Source organism: Oncorhynchus mykiss, chromosome 6 (assembly GCF_057628025.1).
Source record: "Oncorhynchus mykiss isolate SJ-2025 chromosome 6, ASM5762802v1, whole genome shotgun sequence".
Lineage (NCBI taxonomy): Eukaryota > Metazoa > Chordata > Actinopteri > Salmoniformes > Salmonidae > Oncorhynchus > Oncorhynchus mykiss.
Window position 1 is genome coordinate 85,542,833 of NC_143027.1, and position 16,458 is coordinate 85,559,290.

Sequence of the window (16,458 nt, forward strand, 5' to 3'; positions counted from 1 at the left end):
TAAGAAATCATGATATAATTTGCAGACAATTTAATGATCAAAATAATGATAGCCTTTGGTTTTGCTGCAAACATTAACACTTCACCATTCAAACATTCTTCAGAGAGACAAGACAATCATTAAAATGTCAATTTATGAAATGATCCTCTGACAGTTAACATGTTTCATAGACTTAAAAGTACACAATCAGTCAAACCAAGCATCATCAGCACACATACAGTACATTGTCCCATGATGTCAACCTCACCATTGACATCATTCATAGATCTATGTGTCACTATACCTCCTAATCCTTACAGAAGTCATGCTCAGATGTGAGCAGTATTAATTCAATATCCTATTTTACAAATGAATGGGTAAAGAAACAGCCCACTACTCAACAGTGTCCAGAAATAAAAACAGAATTATCCCAACCTGTGGTTGTAAAACCCTAAAAGAAAGTGCACCCTGTTATGACAATTTAACAGGCACTTCATTAAATATCACAGATAGGTTTCTTCTTCATTAATGAATAGCTTCAGAAAAGAGCAAAGACTTCCTGGGACACTCATAATAGCATAGCATGTGATCTGTGCTTGACGTGGGCAGGATCTCACCGGAACTGAGTACTGGCACCAACAATGTTCTACTGCTTCAGTTTCTGCACCGCCTATAGAATATTAGCTCAAAAGTATTGCAGAGCTCCTGCACAGGCATACATATATATATAAAATATAATATAAACAACAGTACAGGTAAATGAGTACAGGCACGTATAGTATTTCAGTCCAAGTCAAGCACTGAGTGTGATGTCATCAAACTCACACAGTCTACTTGAGCAGTTACTACACATACAGTGAGCGCCAAAAGTATTGGAACAGTGACACATTTTGTCTATGTACTTTGGTTTTGAAATTATACGACGAGGAGGTTAAAGTGCCGACTGGGATGATATTTGTGCATCTAACTTTGTCACAAAAAAATTGTCACTGTCCCAATACTTTTAGAAGCCACTGTACATCTAATGTGATTCAGAGAATGTGGAAGTGTCAATTATCTCAGTCTGTCCTAACACTATGCTCATATTGTGTCATTAACCAACAGGCTACAGTAGTAGGCAGACTTGTGTGTATACCACAGGTTGGTGGCACCCTAACTGGGGCGGATGGGCTCGTGGTAATGGCTGGAGCGGAATCAGTGGAATGATATTAAACATGGTTTCCATGTGCTTGATGCCATTCCATTCCACGCCGTTCCAGCTATTATTATGATCCGTCCTCCCCTCAGCAGCCGACACTGGTATATACTCAATACGGTTTCTCATGCTTCATTTTCCATTCATAAAAGCAGAGCAGTTGACAGGTTACAGTTAAACTAAGATTTATCATGTCAAGTATTACCTCACTAGTTGTTATGGGTTAAAGCAGGTCCAACTCAAAAGTGAGGAATAAAGTGATGAGGAATAAATCAACTTTGGCACATGCAGAAAAATGTCTAAACATTTGTACAAATAGATAAATATGCTAAACATCTCGAATTGCAGGTAACGGAAGAGGTAAAGAGGTAATCAGTCACACAGATCTACAATTATCACAAGGTATTACAATCCAATAAAATCACATGTTGAACATGCACGGTAGAGAACAACCATGTCAGGTAAATAGATCTAAACCTCTTTAGTAGCATTTGATGATGCTCAACATGGAGATATTCATCCAGCGAGGTCAAAGGTGCTATCGTCGAATACTTCCAGGTTGAGACCTGTGGGAAAGAAACAAAGTAAACATGTTGTTCACCTAACAAGGCAAGGTTAGAAAGATCCCTACTGTCTATAAACCAAAATAAAATTGTACAAAAAAATGTTTTGAAAAATATTTTAATGTATGAACATTTTTGTAGTTATAATTCAATTCAGATAGGTAGAGCAAGTTTTGGGTTTATGTGTAACAGTGTTGGTTGTGTCAATCTCCTTCCCACAACCTGGGCTCGAACCAGGGAGGACACTGAACACATCGACAACTGTTACCCACAAAGCATCATTACCTGTCACTCAACAAAAGCAGTGGCCCTTGCAGAGCAAAGGAAACAACCAGCTCAAGGTCGCAGAGCGAGTGATGTCACGGATTGAACACTAGTAGCCCGCACAGCTAACTAGGTAGCCATTTTAGGTCGGCAACACTCACTCTTAAGCATCAGCTGTCAGAGCAGCTCACAGATCACTGCACCTGTACATAGCCCATCTGTAAATGGCCCATCCAACTACCTCATCCCCATATTCTTATTTATTTTGTATCTTTGCACCCCAGTATCTCAACTTGCACATTCATCTTCTGCACATCTATCACTCCAGTGTTTAATTGCTAAAATGTAATTACTTCGCCACTACGGCCTGTTTATTGCCTTACCTCCCTAATCTTACCTCATTTGCACACACTGTATATAGATTTTTTCTATTGTGTTATTGACTGTGCGTTTGTTTATTCCATGTGTAACTCTGTGTTGTTGTTTGTGTCACACTGCTTTGCTTTATCTTGGCCAGGTCGCAGTTGTAAATGAGAACTTGTTCTCAACTAGCCTACCTGGTTAAATAAAGGTAAAATAATAATTAATTTTTTAAACTCCCCTTTGACCTCCTCTGCAGCAACCGGCACAATCATGTGTGTGTGTGTGTACATGAGCATGCGTGTGTATACCCAGGGTAAGGAGGAGGTGGGGCGTCGTGCGTTCCAGATTTGCCGATGGCGTCCTCATAGGAGGGCAGGCCTGGGGGGTCAATCTCCTCCGGCGGGGGCAGGAGCACAGGCTGCAGAGAGACCTCATCCAGTCTCCGCATGATCAGCGAGGCATTACTGCGCCTTGGACGCACCCTAACAGAGCTGGAAGAGACAGTCAGGAATGATGCAGTATCCCTTTGAAGAATGTGTGCGTATACACACACACACACACTTTACCCCTATCTACATATTACCTCAATTACCTCGACTAACCTGTAACACTGCACATTGACCCGCCTATATATAGCCTCGTTATTTTTTTTATTTTTTTACTTTAGTTTATTTAGCAAATATTTTCCTCAACCCTTATTTTTCTTAAAACTGCATGGTTGGTTAAGGGCTTGTAAGTAAGCATAAGTAAAGTCTACACCTGTTGTATTCGGCGCATGTGACAAATAACATTTGATCTTATTCAAACTATTGATCCAGCGACCACTGTCATTCAGTCAACATAATACCCCTCATCTAACTCACCCTGCACGTGAGAGGTTATCCTTACAACTCCCCTTGCAGAAGTACCAGACCAACAGGCCGAAGATGACGATGGCCACCCCTGCCGCGATCAGACCCACAAGCAGGGCAGTCACATCCAGCCGCGATGGCCGCGTGTCCTCATCTGTGGGATCACACAAAAACAACCAACTGAAGTATTTTTGCATGTATGACACACTGCAAGATTCCTAAATATGCTGCTAACTCTCCTAAAGAGTCACAGTGTATGGTGCTTTTTTTAAACTAGACTGTAACCAGGTTTCTCTCCAGCCATCCTGTAACATTTATGGACTAATAAACCTGTCAAGGAGAAAATAAACTGGACTGCAGAACTTAAGGGCCTGAGTTGAACCGCTGGGCTATAGGCTGCATTAGGTTTTGCATTTCGTCCTCCTGATTGAGGGTGTCTTCCGCCACCCTGTACCCATCAGTGTAGTTAGAAAAGTCTGTGCGATTAATAGTAGTACAATGGAAAATAGTTGACCTGCGACATACATGTAGATGTACTTAGTCATACTTCTCTTACCCTCGGTGTACTTTTTCCAGAAGTCATCCTGCGAAGTTACATAAAGACAACATCAGGTTGTGGTCATGAGACTGGGCCTACCACTACCACTGCCTGAACCACTGCCTGAACACCCTCTCAGCATCACTTACAGTCTGAGGGACATTTTCAAAGACCTCTCGTGCTTCCTCGTAGCTGCAGACTTCTTCAAAGCACTCCCTCTCCAAATTCCCAGGAGTGAAGAGCTCAAAGTCAAATCGGTTGGCCAATAGATGGCGTCCTAAGAATGCATTTGCCTGCTCCTCTTGCACGAAAACTAGGGGACTCAATCACACGAGTGGAACAAAATGATGCAAACTTTTAAACACAATACTTTAATACCATAATTTAGGAATATAACAAAATTATATTTGAAGATGTTTGGAAACTCATGTCTCACCTTCTTTTGATTGGTTCTCTGTCCCTGTGGTGTGTAATAACTTTCTCACACAAGCAAAGTTTCCACAGGGAAGCAGTTGATACAGTATGAATAAATGCAAAAGCATCGCCATTCACCTGCGGATAATGATTTGAGCATAGGTCATAGAGATTAGATAAGAAGTTACAACGTGCATTTCACAAGTTAGTGACAACAAGACACACCCAGTTTTCACCAGAAAGCTGTTCAGAAGCCTATACAGTTTATCGGTTGATTGCTTAGCAATTATTTGGCTATTAAGTTTTAATTTTACACCTTAAATTGTTCACACTGAAACGTCACTTTTTGGGCGACCCGACCAAATTCGTATACAAGTATGAATTGTAGATCTGTAATTCTCATTGAAAGCAAGTCTAATAAGCGGTAGATCTGTTCTATGTGCTTTATTTATATGCTTCCTGTTCTTAAAAATGTCGTTTTTTAAACTCTTTTACTTTAGGTTTCGTACACCAGCTTCAAACAGCTGAAAATACAATATTTTTGGTTATGTAAATGATATTTCACAGCGGTTTAGATGATACAATGATTCTCCACACTATACTTGGCGAACTATTAGAATTTTAGCAACCAGGAAATGGCAGAGCAATTTCTACATAGTGCACCTTTAACTTTAAAACGTGTAAAATCCAAGAAGAGCGGAAGAAAACAGGCTACCTCACGAAATGAAGTTACTAAGCAGGTATGAATGACATTGATTGTTGACAGGTGAAACTGAAATGAAACCACCTACCTCGAACGTTCGCCGATAACAGCTGTGTTTGATGTTATATTTCCTTATAAAAAACCCCAGAACACGTATCGTCAATAATCAACAACACCGCATTACAAAATATTATAATTCGTTAAATCAATACAAGTAGAATATTCCAGGAAGCGCGAGGTTTCTGTTTACTCCCAACAATTTTTTTTACATTTTCTTGTACTCCCAAGAAATGTGAGCTCACCTCCTGTTCTGTAGTAGTTACCTACCTGTACAGACCTGACTAATCAAGCTTTTCACCTGGATACACTGATCTACAGTTCAGTAAAAACACAAGGTGGCACTTGAAACCACTAAACAAGAGAGAATCGGCACAGGAGTGAATCAAGTAGTGTAGTAGACTTCCCAGAGCCTTTAAAAACGTCTACTTTACATTTAGCCTAGAACAAATAAACAGACATATTATTAATTGAAAGGGATATGCCTACTCATGCTCCACTGTCGAAACAAGCACTTCACAATCAGGGAAATGTGGGAACTAATGGATGTCATTGTGGCTAAAAAATAACATGTAATGTCACACCAAAACATGAAATCACATTCTACTGTAAGGCTTGGTTTCCACTCTCAATTTACTTTTGTAATATTTATTTAAAAGAAAACACAAGTCCATATCTAAGAGAGGCCAGAGGCATATATTTGACTAAACATTGTATTACACGTTGTAGAAAGGGAAACATGTCCTCTCTGAATCTAACGGATGTGTCCCAGTTTTCCACAAGATCTGTTCAAGTGACGCACATTTCCTTTTGCGACCATGACGTCATGGCCTGGATTCTGAATGGGTCTGCCTCGCGACCTGTCTCAGCAAATTGACCTTTATCCCTGAGATTTACTGGGATTGACTAGGATAGCCGAGTTTAACGACCTCTTAATGGGGGAAAAACCTGTGCATGTAATATTTCACCCCAAATGGCTAAACATTTTATCCAGAGTGCTCTTTGTGGTATCCACAATGCTGCCTCTGTCCTTTCAATATGAGTGTATAAATTAGCCAGGTTAAAACAAACAGGTTCATGCTCCTCTCAGCACACAGAAGAGCAGAGGTGTGTGTTCTCGATAAGACAACCTTCCTTGTGCTTACACTCTGTCATAAAAGATCCCTGTCACAACAGCAACCCCCAAGACTCGCTACAAACGTATCACAAACCCCCAAGACACGCTTGTAACGTTTTAGTATTATAATCAGAGCAAATAGCCTGCTCCTGCCAGGTCAACACTCCTGTCAGTGTCCTTACACTTGTGTTTGTCTTGTGCACTCTGTCTAAATAGGTTTATCTCCATCATGGGTGCAAGGCCACTATTTATGTAAAGTAGTGATATGGCGAGAGAGAGAGAGAGAGCGATAGCGAGAGACATACATAAAGAGAGAGATGGTGCTAATTGAAAGTTAATAGGATGTCTTGTCCTGTGCTCTGCTGTGTGTCTGGACACTGTCACGGCTTTAGATTTGCTATAAGGAATGTTCATACACAGAATGAAAGGCTGATGCAAAAGTGAAATTCCTAACTTATCTAGTGTCTGACGCTAGATGATATTACAGAAAGGCTTTAAACATGCACTCTGAGGCAAGGCTGTGATGATTGAGCACCCTGCTCTGGAAAAGGGATCATATTCTCAGCGGTGGGGAAATTCCAAGTCAGCATGATCTGTTGAGAGTCTGTCTTCTTACACACATCCATAGTCTTTAAGGCATAACGAACTGGATAACATTCTAAAAGTCACTGCTGTCCATATGCATACTGTTCATATTTAGTGGAGTACACGCATTTCACATAACACACGGGAGATCAAATTCACCTTAAAACTGTTTTAAGGTGAGTAGCCAGGTTACCATATGAGTATCAGCTCATTTGCTTTTCAGCACTGAACTGCGTGGAACTAACTACCAGCTTCCAACCATGATAAGACGGGTCATGAAAGCAGATAAACCAACTGGAGAATGACGTGAAAGTTACAGCTGGGAGATCTCACATGACACACCATCCATGAAGCAGTAACTTAGGACCCGAAAGACAAATTAGAGAGAGTGAGAGGGGAGAAAGGACGAGAGAAAAACAATGTGAGAGAAGATAGAGAAACAGAGTTCAAGAAAGAGAGGGGGAGAGAGAGAGGGGGAGAGAAAGGGAAACAAAGATTGGCAGAGAAAGAGGGGAAAGAGAGAGATAGAGGGGAAAGAGAGAGCGAGCGAGAGAAAGGGAAACAAAGATTGGGAGAGAGAGGGAGAGAAAGAGAGGGGAACAGAGAGAGAAAGGGAAACAGAGATTAGGAGAGAGTGAGAGAAAGAGAGGGGAACAGAGAGAGAGAGAGAAAGAGAGAGGGGAACAGGGTGAGAGAAAGAGAGGGAGAAAGAGAGAGAGAGGGGAACAGAGAGAGAGAAAGAGAGGGGAACAGAGAGAGAGAGAGAAAGAGAGGGGAACAGAGAGAGAGAGAGAAAGGGAAACAGAGAGAGAGATTTGAGATTTGTTTTATTTGATTAGGATCCTCATCAGTAACAACTAGTCTTACTGGGGTTCGACATATAAAGACAAATACATTACAGACAAAAGGCTTTACAAGTTACATGTAGTGTGTGCATGTTCATCAATCAGATACACATACATGTCAGTACATACACACTTAAAGCCGAGAGGGAGAGAAAGAGGGATATGGGGGTAGAGCAGGAGAGATAGACAGATGGAGAAAGACTCGTACAGAGAGAGATGTGGGGCAGGTTAATGGGGACTTCCACAGTGTTCAGTAAACCTAACTGTCTCACTACATTAGTCTAAACCTGCTTTCTCTGTACCACACCTTGCTGGTGGTGACCATGAGGAGTGTTGTGTGATTTACTCCCTCTGAAAAGTCCAGGGGATGCTTCTCCCAGAGGACTCTGGGATAGGAGTGAGCCTTGAGCTTCTGCAGATGCTGCTGGGCCAGAGCTGTGACATCACCATTAACACACAGGTTTCTGTTTGGTTTTTGGCTCTGCCCAGTAGACTGGCAAACAATGGTGTTGCTCCCTTCCTCATGTCTCTTCAAAGTAGACTTAGTTTTGACTGACAAACCACCGCTGTATTTCTGCTGTCTAAATTAACTGTGCAGTGATGCAAAATCATTTTGGAAAAAGTCCATTACAATGTTTATTTATTTATTTATTTTACCTTTATTTAACCAGGTAGGCAAGTTGAGAACAAGTTCTCATTTACAATTGCGACCTGGCCAAGATAAAGCAAAGCAGTTCGACAGATACAACGACACAGAGTTACACATGGAGTAAAACAAACATACAGTCAATATGTAAAGGCACGTTGTCAGGCAATTTGTCGTCAAAAGTATGACAGCAGTGGTGTCAACTTCTGTGCTTCATCAACTACATTTCATCAGTCCCTGAGGGAGAGAACCCTTTCATATCTAATGCCTGATCCAACACATACACCAGCACAGTTCAGAACATAATGCTCTGGAATGCTGCTAGAGATCACATTCTAACACACCAGTGTAACAGCCAATCATTTGTCCTCTTACAGCATTAGGAGGGAGTGGAATTCCATTCTGGTCAGCTCATTAGTGTATTTTGTGAACATTTTCTCTTTTATCATTCAGAATTGTCCAACAGTGTCCAGGGCTGTTGAAGTGTTTTAACGTTTCCTGTTGACATTTTGCATGAAATAAGATAGACCAGGCTAGTGCAAGGAATGTGGTCAATGCCAGTCGCTAGTCTTCTGTGGAAGTGGCACAGATAAAGAGAAGACCAGTCATACCATAAATATTACAGTAAATCTTGAGTGAAATCATAAAACTGCTTTGTATTAGAGGTGGGAGACCATTGAGATAGGACACGGTATTCCTAACCTGTGTAACATCAAACTAGATCAGTTTCCCAACACCTCACCCAAAGTCTAAAAACCTAGTGCTGAAAGTAACACTGCTCTGACCTCAGCTGAGGAGTCAGGTTTATAGCACTGATAAGAGTAGGGTCTATAAAGTTCTTAATCAGGTGACCCATTTGTCACCCTCAGTAACAGGCCCCGTCACCCCCCATCTCACATGGCCACTCTGGGTCTAACTAGAGCCAGATGCTCCGGGTCGCCAGGTGAAGAACAACCACACAACAGACAGCAGCTTCTCTGGAGAACACGGTCACTGCTGATGTTCGCATGTGATGCTGAAACTTCTGCGCTACCACTTGCCCCTGTAAACAGCTAGACATGATTTACATCTGGTATTAAGACAAGCAAAACAACCATGGAAGATCTCAATTAGTCTTTTATTGGGTGAATAAAAAAATGGTGACAGAAGATTCAACCAAGGGAGTTTAACAAAGGGGGAAGTTTTTTAAAGAGGGTTTTGGAGAGAGAGATCTTAGGCAGAGGGGGACAGGGTCTGGAGGCTGGTCTTCACAGTTGCCAAATTGCCCTTCCAGGAGCTGAGACTGTCGTAGAGCTGCTGCCACTGCTGCTTGCCGAAGGTGCGGTGTGTGCTGTGGCTGATGGGGGCAGAGATAAAGACACCTGGTTAGGGAAAGGGGAGCATAATGCCCTACCTGGCAACCCTGAAAGGTATCATTGGAAATCTTAAGAGCTTTGAGTCTCCCTCTGACAGTGTAGTGCCTAATACATCTGAAGTACCTAGAGGGAAGACATTTTCCTTGTCATACACACAACCAAACCCTATGATAAATAGATATGCATTGAACATACCATAACTGTAAGCACCAATCAGATCAGAGTCAAAGGGAACCTGCTTTGTAGCACAGAATAAAAATAGATGTCTAGATTTCCTTTGCGGAAACCCATCAACAATAGCATTGATACTCAACTGGCAAAAAAAGCCTCCAAAAGGTGAAAAAAAGTATTTCTGTACAGCAACACAAGAACAAAGACCATCGCTATGGTTTTATAGTGGGGAGCTCTGAAGAACGGTTGTCAGAAACCTTGAACTGATTGCTACAGTGTCTCTATTACAGGGTCGTTCATTAGGTACCAAACAGAAGAAAAGGGGAGGGACTACTACAACGGCAGTTTCTGTTTTTGGTTTCGCTACATTGCGCCGTAATACGACACAGCTTCAGCCTGCCAAACGCAGCCGCTGACATCGCAGAACACACTTGATTAGAATAGCACGTTTTTTTAAAGATTATTATTTTGGCTTACCTCACGATAACCTTTCGCTGTGTCTGGTCAATCTTGCAGTACACCATCTTAGTCCGAACGGCTACAGACAAAAGAGACAGGAAGACATTGAGAGAGGTGGGGGGCAGACAAGAGGGAGTATCCGTGTGTCAAGGCAACCCTCAAACACATTACAGACTTCTGAGAGGGCGACCAACGTCACAGTAACAATAAGGATACTAACTCCTACATGTCTGCTCCTAGGACAGTTTGGTTCCTCAATTTGTCAAAAAAATACATCTACAGACAACATCCTGTTTTGACCGTTTTAACTTTTTGTGTTTATAGATGTTAGGTGGACTGTTGCATTGAGGGGGAATTCCAGCGTTGTCAGAGGGGGGTATAGTATTATTAGAGAGAGTGTGTGTGGGTCAGATTGGATTTGAGGCGGTGTTGGTACCGTCGATGACGAAGGCTTCTACTTGGTCTTCTTCTAACTGCAGCTCCTGCTGCATGGTGCCAAAGGAGATCTCTTTAAACTCCACCGCCATGCCCATGAACGTCAGCAGACACATCTTAGCCATGTTCTGCTCATGGTTGAGACCTGGGGACAGGAAGACTGTCAATAAAACACAGGACTAACATCATGGTTGAGACCTGGGGACAGGAAGACCGTCAATAAAACACAGGACTAACATCATGGTTGAGACCTGGGGACAGGACTAACATCATGGTTGAGACCTGGGGACAGGAAGACCGTCAATAAAACACAGGACTAACATCATGGTTGAGACCTGGGGACAGGAAGACCGTCAATAAAACACAGGACTAACATCATGGTTGAGACCTGGGGACAGGAAGACCGTCAATAAAACACAGGACTAACATCATGGTTGAGACCTGGGGACAGGAAGACCATCAATAAAACACAGGACTAACATCATGGTTGAGACCTGGGGACAGGAAGACAGTCAATAAAACACAGGACTAACATCATGGTTGAGACCTGGGGACAGGACTAACATCATGGTTGAGACCTGGGGACAGGAAGACCATCAATAAAACACAGGACTAACATCATGGTTGAGACCTGGGGACAGGACTAACATCATGGTTGAGACCTGGGCACAGGACTAACATCATGGTTGAGACCTGGGGACAGGAAGACCGTCAATAAAACACAGGACTAACATCATGGTTGAGACCTGGGGACAGGACTAACATCATGGTTGAGACCTGGGGACAGGAAGACCGTCAATAAAACACAGGACTAACATCATGGTTGACACCTGGGGACAGGACTAACATCATGGTTGACACCTGGGGACAGGACTAACATCATGGTTGACACCTGGGGACAGGACTAACATCATGGTTGACACCTGGGGACAGGACTAACATCATGGTTGACACCTGGGGACAGGACTAACGTCATGGTTGACACCTGGGGACAGGACTAACATCATGGTTGACACCTGGGGACAGGACTAACATCATGGTTGACACCTGGGGACAGGACTAACATCATGGTTGACACCTGGGGACAGGACTAACATCATGGTTGACACCTGGGGACAGGAAGAGCGTTATTAAAACACAGGAATAACAAGACATGACAATGAAATAGATATCAATCAATGACAGGTCACCAACTCTTAGGTACCATTAATCATGAGATCATTAACTATAATTACTGAATGCACATTAATTGTCAGTTGTCTGGGTGATGAAGAATGTAACTGACTATAGTTCAAACTCTCAGGGAGACCTTGGAGGGAAACTCCAAGAGGTAATCGTTCTGTGATGAACACACAAGTACACTCAATTCCACTTGACTCAGGGAGGGTCCCTTGGCTAATTGCCTCTGTGCCCAGCAGTGTGGAACTACAGTGACTAGGCATATTAACACAAACGCCACCATGTCTGCAGTGAGAGCCAATACCACCTGACTTATGTGGGAGGACCAACCATGTTAATTGGACCCCTACGTTCTCAGCAGTGTGTGGACAGAGAGACACTGCTGACACACACATTCCAACCCTGTATCCACAGAGGTCAGCGATTTAGGCTAGGCAGGGTGTGTGTGTGTGTGTGTGTGTCCCGGGGGATTTGATCTCTGCAGTCAGGTCACTAGCCGCGAGGTAGCCCCATTGAGTCTTGATCACTCACCGAGGGAATCGATGAAGTCTTTGTTGCTCTGGTAAAACTTCACGTAGGCAGCTAGCTTTGCACTCACAAAGATGGTTAGGAGCTGTGAATGAAGGAGCGAGAGAAGTCACTGTTAAAACAATCAGGTAATAATGTAGCATCATTGTTATGAATGGATTCATATGAAGCTATTAAATCCTCAGAGTTCAAATGTCACGGCCTTGTTAACAGCAGGATGAGCTGTTCCCTGAGCTGGGCTTCAGTACTCACGTCGTGGAGGAGTTCTCCCTCTAGGAAGCGGACAGGTTTGAGGGCCAGGAGGTGGTCCAACAGGAAGGTGTTGGGGTCTTTCAGGGCTCGTACAATGCATCTGGGGGGAGGAACCAGAGAGGGGTGAGTGACAGCAAAGACAGCCAGTCACGTGTCAGATCTTGTAGTTATGATGGTAGGATAACAGTAGGATAGAGGTGTGTATGTGTGTACCTGTGGGCATCAACGCGTGCTTGTGAGGCGTTGTCCTCTGTGTAACTCCCCAGCAGCTCCACCATCACCTTAGCTGCAGCCTCGCTGCAGAGGAACACACAACCTCAGTGACACAAGAACCAGCTCAAGAAAAATACAAACACTCCAGATACACAGCACATATCCCATTGTACTGAGGAATTACTTTTAGAAAAATATGGAAAATAAACAATCATAACAGAAAGTGAATGTGTCGAAGACACCACCAGGCACCAGACTGTGTCGATGACACCACCAGGCACCAGACCGTGTCGATGAGACCATCAGGCACCAGACCGTGTCGATGAGACCACCAGACACCAGACTGTGTCGAAGACACCACCAGGCACCAGACTGTGTCGAAGACACCACCAGGCACCAGACTGTGTCGAAGACACCACCAGGCACCAGACTGTGTCGAAGACACCACCAGGCACCAGACTGTGTCGAAGACACCACCAGGCACCAGACTGTGTCGAAGACACCACCAGGCACCAGACTGTGTCGAAGACACCACCAGGCACCAGACTGTGTCGAAGACACCACCAGGCACCAGACTGTGTCGAAGACACCACCAGGCACCAGACTGTGTCGAAGACACCACCAGGCACCAGACTGTGTCGAAGACACCACCAGGCACCAGACTGTGTCGAAGACACCACCAGGCACCAGACTGTGTCGAAGACACCACCAGGCACCAGACTGTGTCGAAGACACCACCAGGCACCAGACTGTGTCGAAGACACCACCAGGCACCAGACTGTGTCGAAGACACCACCAGGCACCAGACTGTGTCGAAGACACCACCAGGCACCAGACTGTGTCGAAGACACCACCAGGCACCAGACTGTGTCGAAGACACCACCAGGCACCAGACTGTGTCGAAGACACCACCAGGCACCAGACCGTGTTGATGACACCACAAGGCTGTGTGTAGTTAGTTACCTCTTCTTACATTCGACCAGGGCCTCGTACACCAGCCTTAGCAGTGTGTGTTTCTTCTCTGTGTTCAGGTTCCAGTCTGTGATCCACTTACGCACCTGAACCACAAACACACAAGCAGAGCCATGGAAACGTCAATCATCCTTCCTCTACAAGGTCTTGTTCCTGCACAGAGCCCTTACACGTGACTGGTAAAGTGTGGTGTGAGCGGATTGGATGAGCACATCGGTGAGAGTGACCGTGTATGGGGAGTGTGCACGGTGAGCGTGACAGTATATGGCAAGTGTGCACGGTGAGCGTGACAGTATATGGCGAGTGTGCACGGTGAGCGTGACAGTGTATGGCGAGTGTGCACGGTGAGCGTGACAGTGTATGGCGAGTGTGCACGGTGAGCGTGACAGTGTATGGCAAATGTGCATGGTGAGCGTACCTGGTCGAGGTCCGTGGGGATGAAAGCGATGGCGTTGCAGGTGGTTGCTACCTTGATGAGGCTGCAGTAGACTGTGTACCTCACTGGGGCTGTCTCATCCATACCATGGAACAGGTTACTCAGCCTACACAACCAAAATCATACACGTTAACTTGACCATTAAGACATGGCTTACGGTTAGTGTTTACAAGGGTCCCACTTCTTCCACTGTGCATAAACAAACCCAAATCTTGGGTGGCTGACTCCATTAACTATGTCCGAGTGCTCCAGGCATCTAGTGGGTGACTGCATACTTCACCGGTCAGGGAGACTAGTAGAGAACAGAGATAGATGAGTGTGTGGACTTACAGCTGCATCCTGAGGGAAGGCCTCTCTCCCTCTCGGGACTTGACCAGCTTCTCACACAGACTCTCGATCAGGGTCTCCTGTTTCTCCGTCTCCAGGATGAGTAGCAGTGACACTATGCTGTTCATCACACTCTCCACTTCTACAGAGAGGAGAGAGAGACAACGATCAATCACAATGACACCATTCATCATCATTCATACCAGCCACTTTTAGGAGGAAACAGAAAAACAAACATAAGTGGGGGTCCAGGAGAAAACAAAAAGGACAGGATGGGTAGAGAGATGGAAAGGAAAACAGCAGATGAATTAAGGGAAGAAGACAAGGAGGGGGAGGGGCTGACAGACAGAAAGACAAGAGTGAGAGAGGACAGTTTACAGTTCATGTGTGTGCTGACATCATGCAGACAGGTGTATCTGTAGATGCCTTGGGCATTTTTGCCTTCTCTACATGGATACGTCACCAATGTGAGCAGTCCTTTAGAAGTGCCACTGGCTATAGGTTAGCGTTTCCCTGGTGTCACTCACCTTTATCGTCGTCCTTGAGGCAGACGTCACAGGCCTCGATGATTTGAGCCAGGTCCACATGGAGACCACCTTCCGAGTTTTCCTCTGAGATCTCTGCTCCTTTGGCTTTGATGTAGGCCCTGAGCTCTGAGGCCTGTCAACAACAACACGTTATAAAAGAACAGGGGTGTATTTATTAGTTGGATTCCAATGCGAAACATTTTGTCTGTGAAACCAAACGTAAAAAGTTCTGCAACGAAAACTACAGTTTCTATTGGGTCCTTTCCCATTTGCTTCTGTTTGGTTCCTTGAGTAAACAGTACATGTTTTCCGTTGTAAAAAGTTTTCAACGGAATCAGACTAATGAATACACCCCAGATTAAACTACAGACACAGCGATGACACTTAGTCCAATAACAAAACGTGCACTACTTAACAGCTGTCATTAAAGATATTTAAATTGTACATTTGATTAAGGCTGCACAATGACAAAAAATTGTTGATGTTGTAGACTGCAACTAACTGTTAGCTAGTTACCTAACGTACAATCCTAGTTACGTGTAAAACAAATGCATCAGCTGGCAATACGTTGTATTAAGTAAACATAAATCACGGGGATATAGCTAAAGTTTACAAAGAGATCTAGATCCATTTAACTGGGGGTGAAAATGGAACCAGCTGTAAAGTTAGCATACTTGCTAACAAACAGCTAGGCTAACTAGCTAGTGTACTGATCATAGTCATCGACTCATGGCTAACGGTAGCATGCTAATGTTATCTGGCATGTCATCCTTTGTCGTAACGTTACATATCATGTGCTCATTCTTTTGTAACTATTACTAAAACACTTCAATCGTACCTGGTCCTCTTCGGTTATGTCGATAAATGCTGGGACACTCATTTTATAGTTATTTTAGTGAGCCTAGATCAAATCCACGCTCGCACTACCGCTGAGGCCACCGGAAAAGAGAACGCTTTACGACCGGCAAACATGATGCACTTCCGGGTCATCCTGTTAAAGTGACCGTAGTGATAATTCAGCTGGACTGGACTTTTTCTCATATTGTTTCATACAAAATGCTTAGGTAGCCTAACCTCTACATTTACAACATATGGCCAAACGATTTAATGTTTATTCGTGTTTGATTATGTAATTATGATACAATGTAACCATTTAGTTTTTGTTCCCCCCACCAGTTGTTACATGTTTAAATGTAACCTTTATTTAACTAGGCAAGTCAGTTAAGAACAAATTCTTATTTAGAATGATGGCCTACACTGGCCAAACGACGCTGGGCCAATTGTGCACTGCCCTATGGTACTCCCAATCACGGAGTGTTACAGCCTGGATTCAAACCAGGATGTCTGTAGTGACACCTCTTGAAAATAAAAGAGAGCCGCACACTCTTGGAGCTCAGATGCAAAAATGTAACACCAACGTTTCGACAGCCAAGCTGTCTTCATCAGGGTCATCCCGCAGTGTTTGTGATTATACCCTGATGAAG

The 16,458-nt window shown here is 43.9% G+C and overlaps 2 protein-coding genes across 3 annotated transcripts; both read right to left on the bottom strand.

Moving 5' to 3' along the window:
• Positions 1-115: 115 nt before the first annotated feature.
• Positions 116-5,335, bottom strand: LOC110506935 (transmembrane gamma-carboxyglutamic acid protein 4). Of its 2 annotated transcripts, XM_036981303.2 has the most exons (8): positions 5,173-5,335; positions 4,959-5,001; positions 4,190-4,305; positions 3,903-4,066; positions 3,772-3,799; positions 3,228-3,369; positions 2,673-2,855; positions 116-1,740 (listed from the first exon to the last, which is right to left on the bottom strand). In XM_036981303.2, the coding sequence occupies exons 3-8, from the start codon at positions 4,299-4,301 to the stop codon at positions 1,713-1,715; spliced, it is 657 nt and encodes a 218-aa protein (XP_036837198.1). In that variant the 5' UTR covers positions 4,302-4,305; positions 4,959-5,001; positions 5,173-5,335; the 3' UTR covers positions 116-1,712. The 2 variants fall into 2 exon arrangements, with proteins under 2 accessions (XP_036837198.1, XP_036819441.1); XM_036963546.2 differs by lacking the exons at positions 4,959-5,001; positions 5,173-5,335 and adding an exon at positions 4,883-4,940.
• Positions 5,336-9,218: 3,883 nt separating this feature from the next.
• LOC110506940 (eukaryotic translation initiation factor 3 subunit M) lies at positions 9,219-15,923 on the bottom strand. Its single transcript, XM_090239209.1, has 11 exons — positions 15,813-15,923; positions 14,975-15,107; positions 14,451-14,589; positions 14,103-14,226; positions 13,676-13,770; positions 12,713-12,796; positions 12,500-12,599; positions 12,251-12,332; positions 10,542-10,685; positions 10,124-10,184; positions 9,219-9,456 (listed from the first exon to the last, which is right to left on the bottom strand). Exons 1-11 carry the CDS (start codon positions 15,852-15,854, stop codon positions 9,333-9,335), a joined length of 1,128 nt encoding a protein of 375 aa, XP_090095335.1. The 5' UTR covers positions 15,855-15,923; the 3' UTR covers positions 9,219-9,332.
• Between the last annotated feature and the right edge of the window lie 535 nt (positions 15,924-16,458).

Coding starts and splice junctions, on each gene's coding strand:
- LOC110506940 (XM_090239209.1), bottom strand. CDS start 15,854: ATGAGTGTCCCAGCATTTATCGACATAACCGAAGAGGACCAG. Junction 12,600..12,712: donor GCACGCGTTGATGCCCACAG/GTACACACATAC, acceptor TCCTCCCCCCAG/ATGCATTGTACGAGCCCTGA. Junction 10,686..12,250: donor AGACTTCATCGATTCCCTCG/GTGAGTGATCAA, acceptor TCCTGTCCCCAG/GTCTCAACCATGAGCAGAAC.
- LOC110506935 (XM_036981303.2), bottom strand. CDS start 4,301: ATGGCGATGCTTTTGCATTTATTCATACTGTATCAACTGCTTCCCTGT. Junction 3,800..3,902: donor TTGAAAATGTCCCTCAGACT/GTAAGTGATGCT, acceptor GTAACTTCGCAG/GATGACTTCTGGAAAAAGTA. Junction 3,370..3,771: donor CTGGAAAAAGTACACCGAGG/GTAAGAGAAGTA, acceptor GTGATCCCACAG/ATGAGGACACGCGGCCATCG.